Below are 8,213 nucleotides of genomic sequence, written 5' to 3'. Positions count from 1 at the left end.
TGATGTAAAACGCTGATCGACTGAGGAAAGAGCAATAAAAAAGATTTTTTCTTCTATAGGAATGAATAAGGATCCTTGGTTTCTTTAAACTTGATTTTTTCCATAGTCAAGATCATTGATGCTTTGGTTTACCGTTTAAAGGCCTACTGTACTAGTTTCGTTCTTAAATAAGTGAGACTTAATTTGACATCTGTATGTTTACTAAGAACATAGTTTTGTACAGAGCCTTTGTGTACAGTGTTTTTGTATAGTGTCGTGAAATGTTTTAATAAAACATGAGAGTCTGCAAATAAACAAGATGTTCATGGGGTTATTTTAAGAATAATTTATTTGCTTGTGCTTTCAAACAAAAATACTGTTACAAACGCTTCACTGGGAGACAATACCAGCTTGTCCCGTTCGTTTCAAAGTCACACAAAAAACACACACATCAATGACTATTAATGGTGTCAACATATATCAGCGGACAATCTGACCCTTCCTATTTCCCTGAACATCAGTAAACAGTAGTGAAGAATCTGCGGTCACAGTCATACAAACATGCCACTGTGATCGCATCACACATGCGGTGTCACCTGACAAATACAACTAGTAACAAATTAGTGTTTGTTATTCTTTGATGAGCTTTTACAACATTATTTAATTCCATATTATACATGATTGTTCAAAAGTTTGGGGTCAGTAAGATTTTTATACATTCAAGACTTTCAAAAAAATCTTACCGACCACAAACTTTTGAACGTTAGTGTATATGCATCGGGTTCCATGTTTTTTTTTATTTGTATGTATATTAATGATCTTTTAATATTATAACAACATAGCTGCTAGAAATTGTTGCACAATATCAACTTCTTTAAGTTTTCAACATCATTCTGTAAACTCTGAAATATACTGATGTAACGGTGAGAAATAATGTGCAAAATGAACAGTTCCTAAAGTTGCCCTCGTCCTCTTGAGACCTCAGGCATTGCCTTCTCCTTATTTTACTTTCAATACCACAATTTTAATAAAACTGAAGTACAGTAGGAGTGGCGGACGAGTAGAGCTTCCGTTTGATCAGCCGGTATTCCCGTCTGAGGCTCAAGGTCTTCCCGGTCCCGAACAGGATCTTCAGCGGAGGCCATCCGCCCAGGTCAGGCTGCAGGACCACCGACACCTCGAAGGTCGGCGTGAGACTCCGATCGGGAATGACTGTGCCCAGCTTCAGTAGTGTGCCCTTGCTTTCCATGAACATGTGGATCAGTGCGCCCCGTATCCCACACGGCTCATCCGTGGATGAGCGCAGGATGTCTCCGGCCACACGTGTGGTCATGTGCCTGGGTAGACGCAGCTCCTGACAGCGCAGACTCGCTCCTTTAGCGTCATAGAGGCACTTCTCTATGTGTTTGGACAGGTCGAGCTGAAGACACAAGTCTTCTCTTTCCTCCTCTTCCAAACTGCACTCAGATCCCAGACCTGTGAATGAGTAAATGGGAAGAACGTGTCAGGCTCAGCTGATCAGACAGAAACGTTACGCCTCAGCGGTTTGAGAGTGACCAGAAGGAAACGTACACCGTCAGTCTGTACAGTGTCATCAGAGGATCTAAGCTGTTGGACTTTAGCGGGCAGAAAACTGGAACAATGTACATCCCTGCTCATGATGTCATCAATAAAATATTGACCTTAATGAGAAATCTAAGGGCAGACGATTCTTAAAGTCTTGATACAGGAAAGCTTTTGAACATTAAGATACATTTTGGTGGTACACTATAGGCTATATAAGTTGTCAATGTGAATATTCTGTTCATTGTATATAGTAAAAAAAAAAATAATGGACAGGGTAACAAAAATGTCAACTGATAATGAATAAGGTTGGGGCAAGTTGTCACATGTCTATTGTGTGGTTGATGTGAATTATGCCATTCAAACTAAAAATAAAACTTTTTTTGTAAACAAAGAAAATCAAAATGATATACATTAATCCACTTTTCTGTAGATTTATACAATAAAATCTAATTAATATATTACGTTTTAATGTAATCAATATAGAATGTATACACACAATAGTAATAGGCTATATGACAATAATTTGTGGCCAATATATTGTAATAATTGATTAAATATAAACATATAAAACACGAGACAACTTGCCTAAACCGTTTTTCATTCAAAAAAGATCCCAATTTAACATTTTTAAACTAGACTATCTATCTAAAGCCAACATAGGAACCCAAAACGGAGACAGCGCGTCTGTGACAACCTGCCCCGCTCTCCTCACAATAGATCGTTTTACATTTACATTTTATCCAAAGCGACTTCCAAATGAGGAGCGCAATAGTAGGATAAGATTCTTACTTGATAAGCTGTGTGCTTTCATGAGTCTGCCGCCGTGTTGGAGCTTGTGTCTGTCGGATCTGAAGCAGTGTAGGAAGCTCAGGTCCTCCGATAGGCCGCTTTCCTGCTCGTTTCTGACGGTCATCCCGTTACCGAGCACGAGAGCTTGCGTATAGACCATTTTAACGTGATTTCCTCCGAGTGTTTCCCCGAGAGCTCGCCCAACTCTTCAAATGAGTGTTTCTTTGTTCCTTCCATGAATGCGAGAGGTTGAAATGTGTGTCTCTGCCACGCAGGCTGTATTTATACTGAGCTGTGTTGTGTTGCATCAGCTGAGCTTTGTGGGATGGGCGATATGACGAAAACCCGTGAGAGGTTAAAGCAGATCAGATTCAGAATGCTTGATGCAACCTAACCGGCTTCTTACGTTCATACGTTTAGATTTTATATTATATAAAATTATATTTAGGCTATATATATATATATAAAGGTTCCAAGAGGGTTTTTTCTTTTTTGCAATGATGCCATGAAACAATTTGGGTTCCATAAAGAACATTTCAGTTATCAGTTCTTTAAAGAACCATTTTTTTCTTAGTGTGAAGAACATTTTAATAATCTTAAGAACCCTTTAAGGTTCTCCATGAAACAATAGATTCCAATAAAGAACCTTTATTTTTAAGAGTGTATTATATTAAATTATATAATATAATATATTATTATATTATATTGTAGCCTATTGTATTATACATACAAATAATTGTATGCATTTATATTATGTAATGTTTAGATGACTGATCACTAGGCTATTTCTCATTACAAAATTATATATATATATAAAATATATTTAAAAATATATATATATTTTTTACATGTTTCTCAATTGACATAAGGTCATAGACATGTCTAAACTACTTTCATTTTAGCAGATAATTCTGGAAATATTTTAGCAATGTTTGAGACACTTTGCCATTTGGAGTTACACACTGAAACAAAACAAAAATGATTATGCTAATGATGAGACAAAGACATTTAGAGTAAAGCTTAGCGACTTGTAAATACACATAAATGACTTTATATCTTTGAATTATTGTGTCAGATGACTCAAATTGTTCTGATATCACACATGCGAAATGCTGGTGGACAGAAGGAGGATGCACTGTGAAATAGAAAGTGATTCAGAGAGTGTGAGATAAAATGAGATTATTCACAGGTGAGACTCACATGACCAGGAAGACAAACAATGCGGTCAGTAAAATCCAGTTCTGGCCTGTCAAAGAAGCACTCTTAAAGGGATAGTTCACTTAAATTGTTTTAATTCTGTCATCATTTACAAGTTGTTCCAAACCTGTATGAATTTCTTTAGTTTGCTGCACACATAAGAAGATATTTAGAAAAATGGCGGTAACCAAACAATCCCATTGACTTCCATAGTATTTTTTTCCATACTATGGAAGTTAATGGGGGCTCATTAACTCTTTGGTTACTGACATTTTTCAAAATATCTTCTTATGTGTTCAGAAGAAGAAAGAAATCCATACAGGTTTGGAACAACTTAGTAAATTATAACAGAATTTTCATTTTTGAGTGAACTATCCCTTTAAGAGTGAAATGCTCCTTTAACCCAGAAAACATTTCTACACCTCTTGCAATCACTCTTTAAAATCGAAATATTTCTAAGACGTAAAATTTGATTTAATAAATGCAAACTCCTGCTTTTTGAAATTTGCTAAATGTAAAACTTTAAAATTAGATTATTTTTCATGGCAATCAGTTTGTTTCTGAGTTTGATTTCATTAATTCCAAATGAAATAGATGTGTGACTAAAGTCTGTCTGATTTGCTGATCTAGGAAGAGCTTTTACAGTCATGTCTGAAATCATCAGCTTCTGTGTGTTTGCCGTCTGTCTGTCTCTGAGTCACGATGAGGGACTTTTCCTCGTGACCTCACCTTTGTTCTCTGTCATTAACCAACCGGTCGTTGCTGTGACGTCACACTGCACCACTGAAGAAATGAAAAACCATCTTACGATATTAGAACGAGGAAGTAGATGAGACTTCTTTAGAACCATTCGACACGTTATGTAAATGAGGAAAGAATAAGTGAACCATAAATCTCCTGAGTGGGCCAACAAGGAAGGAAGAACTAATGAAACCTTTGACCGTGGAGGGTTTTCATAATGTGATTGCATGTGCAAAATGTGATTGTGTGTCTTTACTGAATCAGCTGTTAGTAAAATACATTCATGTGACCTCCAACAAAGTCAACAATTTATTTAGCTTATTCCTTCTTTCCATTTCACGGCTCCTCAGCAAAGCAATGAGAGGAGCGTCAGATCAGTCTTTGTTGATTTTGATTTAAACTCGTGATAGTTCATCCATCAGTGTCAAAGCAAAACCTGATGGACGTGTCGTCTCAATCAGCTGCTGAGATGGAGAGTATTGATTCATGGGAAAACCCGCAGTCAATACTGAGAATATAGGCTACATTTTTGTAGGCTAAATATGACAATAATAAATAATTACACCTTAATACAATCTCTGAATATCATTTATGTGATTGTTTGAGGTGGAGATATCACAATAATTGCCTACAAATCCACAGGTTAATCTGTTATTTAAGTGGTTTTCATGAAAAGAAAGTATTTGACCATGTAAAAGAGATATCTCAATGGGACCTTCCTGGTTAAATAAATAAATACTTTTAAGGTATAATTAGCCTACTATATTTACAGTTCAATCAAAATATTTGAGAATGGAGAAATATGATTATAGTTTCAAGAACTAGTCAACTAGTACACAAAAACTTAAGAAATGGAATAAGTTAGACATAATTAACAATTGCGAGCAAAGTGAGGAAAGTCTCAAGCAAAGAGAGTAAATATTAAAATGAAGTATTATTTTGTGTGATTTTGCATAAAATTAATATAGAAGGAAATCTGTTAGTGTTATGTTTGAATTTATAGGGGCTTCAATAAATAAATACATTAAAACATATATATAATATAATAAATATAATAAAATTATATATATATATATATATATATATATATATGTAATTATCTTAGTTTAACCTATAATAATAAGAATATTTATTTATATATTCATTTATTTAATATAACATTTTAAATACATTTTCACACACAATTCATTGGAAATTGATATCAGTCTGAGTGTAATCAAAATGAATCAGTTTGTCAATCCACCAATGAAATGACATCAGCTCAGCTGTCGAAACCTGATGGACTAGTTTGCTCAGCTGAGTTCACTTTAGTGTAAGGGCTTTAGAGTCATTTCAAAATGTTAAAATTAGCTATCAACTGATCTGTGGATAAAAGTTAGATAATTAAACTATATTAGTCATAGACAAGCAGTGTAGTGATTTAGTTTGAATATTCCCAGTGTTACGAATCACCTCCGCCACGTCACCAGGACTTGTTTAAACGTGTTTCTCTCATTCAGTGTAATTGTTCTGCCACAGGACATGGAAAATAATGCAGCCAATCAGAGGAAAGCTGTTCACTGGAAGAAGCAAGGAATTTTCCAACAACATTTATTGAGAATAGTCATTTTATTCAGTAATAAGGAAACACCTTTCATTGGAAATCTTACCATTTCTGTATAGGCGATCATTTATTTTAATTTCTTTAACAAATCTTTTTAGAGCTAATTTTAACATTTTGAAATGACACTCTAAAGCCCTTACACTAAAGTGAATGAAGCTGAGCAACTCAGCTGAGCAAACTAGTCCATCAGGTTTCGACAGCTGAGCTGATGTCATTTCATTGGTGGATTGACAAACTGATTCATTTTGATTACACTCCAATGAATTGTGTGTGAAAATGTATTTAAAATGTTATATTAAATAAATGAATAAATAAATATATAAATAAATATTATTATTATTATTAAAATAGGTTAAACTACGAGGTTTACATATATACACTCATCTAAAGGATTATTAGTCACACCTGTTCAATTTCTCATTAATGCAATTATCTAATCAACCAATCACATGGCAGTTGCTTCAATGCATTTAGGGGTGTGGTCCTGGTCAAGACAATCTCCTGAACTCCAAACTGAATGTCAGAATGGGAAAGAAAGGGGATTTAAGCAATTTTGAGCGTGGCATGGCTGTTGGTGCCAGACGGGCCGGTCTGAGTATTTCACAATCTGCTCAGTTACTGGGATTTTCACGCACAACCATTTCTAGGGTTTACAAAGAATGGTGTGAAAAGGGAAAAACATCCAGTATGCGGCAGTCCTGTGGGCGAAAATGCCTTGTTGATGCTAGAGGTCAGAGGAGAATGGGCCGACTGATTCAAGCTGATAGAAGAGCAACTTTGACTGAAATAACCACTCGTTACAACCGAGGTATGCAGCAAAGCATTTGTGAAGCCACAACACGCACAACCTTGAGGCGGATGGGCTACAACAGCAGAAGACCCCACCGGGTACCACTCATCTCCACTACAAATAGGAAAAAGAGGCTACAATTTGCAAGAGCTCACCAAAATTGGACAGTTGAAGACTGGAAAAATGTTGCCTGGTCTGATGAGTCTCGATTTCTGTTGAGATATTCAGATGGTAGAGTCAGAATTTGGCGTAAACAGAATGAGAACATGGATCCATCATGCCTTGTTACCACTGTGCAGGCTGGTGGTGGTGGTGTAATGGTGTGGGGGATGTTTTCTTGGCACACTTTAGGCCCCTTAGTGCTAATTGGGCATCGTTTAAATGCCACCGCCTACCTGAGCATTGTTTCTGACCATGTCCATCCCTTTATGGCCACCATGTACCCATCCTCTGATGGCTACTTCCAGCAGGATAATGCACCATGTCACAAAGCTCGAATCATTTCAAATTGGTTTCTTGAACATGACAATGAGTTCACTGTACTAAAATGGCCCCCACAGTCACCAGATCTCAACCCAATAGAGCATCTTTGGGATGTGGTGGAACGGGAGCTTCGTGCCCTGGATGTGCATCCCACAAATCTCCATCAACTGCAAGATGCTATCCTATCAATATGGGCCAACATTTCTAAGGAATGCTTTCAGCACCTTGTTGAATCAATGCCACGTAGAATTAAGGCAGTTCTGAAGGCGAAAGGGGGTCAAACACAGTATTAGTATGGTGTTCCTAATCCTTTAGGTGAGTGTATATATATATATATATATAATTTTATTATATTATATATATGTTTTAATATATTTATTTATTGAAGCCCCTAAATTCAAACATAACACTAACAGTTTATGATAATCACACAAAATAATACTTTATTTTAATATTTACTCTCTTTGCTTTAACTTTCCTCACTTCGCAATTGTTAATTATGTTTAACGTATTCAATTTCTTAAGTTTTTGTTATGGAATGAGTACTAATTGTAGTTCTTGACACTGATCAGTATCATTTCTCCATTCTCAAATATTTTCATCACTAGATGAAATTTGTCTCCCATTAATTTCCAATGCGGTAATTTTTGACCGCAAACAATAAGTCTGACTATTTTTTTCAGGAACATTTAACCTTTTCGAATCATGTCCATGATTTTGTTTGTGTGTGTGTGTGTGTGTGTGTGTGTGTGTGTGTGTGTTCACAAAAGCAAGTACCAAAACCTTTACCAAGTTTTATAACATTCCGATTCTAAAAAAACTAAACGTAACATTTTTCGGCCAAAAATTATCGAACAGCACCAGAGGGTTAACTAAAACTAAAACCAAACCCAAAATAAAAACATTTCCATAACTTGAAATTAATTAAACGTTATTTTAAATAAAATATAAAAAATCGTAACCTTGTTTTACTTCAACTAGTTAGCATTTCTCATTTTTGTTTAGTTTCACTTGAAGAGCTAAAATTAAACTCAAACTAAATAAAGTAGACCTAATAATAAAAAT

General features: G+C 35.5%; 1 protein-coding gene across 1 annotated transcript; it reads right to left on the bottom strand.

Annotated features, from left to right (window-relative positions):
• Nucleotides 1-850: 850 nt before the first annotated feature.
• Nucleotides 851-2,602, bottom strand: si:ch211-39i2.2 (DNA damage-inducible transcript 4-like protein-like). Its single transcript, XM_056250238.1, has 2 exons — nucleotides 2,335-2,602; nucleotides 851-1,455 (listed from the first exon to the last, which is right to left on the bottom strand). Exons 1-2 carry the CDS (start codon nucleotides 2,492-2,494, stop codon nucleotides 1,004-1,006), a joined length of 612 nt encoding a protein of 203 aa, XP_056106213.1. The 5' UTR covers nucleotides 2,495-2,602; the 3' UTR covers nucleotides 851-1,003.
• Nucleotides 2,603-8,213: the final 5,611 nt, after the last annotated feature.

Source organism: Rhinichthys klamathensis, unplaced genomic scaffold, assembly GCF_029890125.1.
Source record: "Rhinichthys klamathensis goyatoka isolate OS25496 unplaced genomic scaffold, OSU_Roscu_1.1 h1tg000068l_1, whole genome shotgun sequence".
Classification (NCBI taxonomy): domain Eukaryota; kingdom Metazoa; phylum Chordata; class Actinopteri; order Cypriniformes; family Leuciscidae; genus Rhinichthys; species Rhinichthys klamathensis.
Note: the sequence above shows the minus strand (reverse complement) of the source record. Positions and strands in the feature narration are given on the sequence as shown.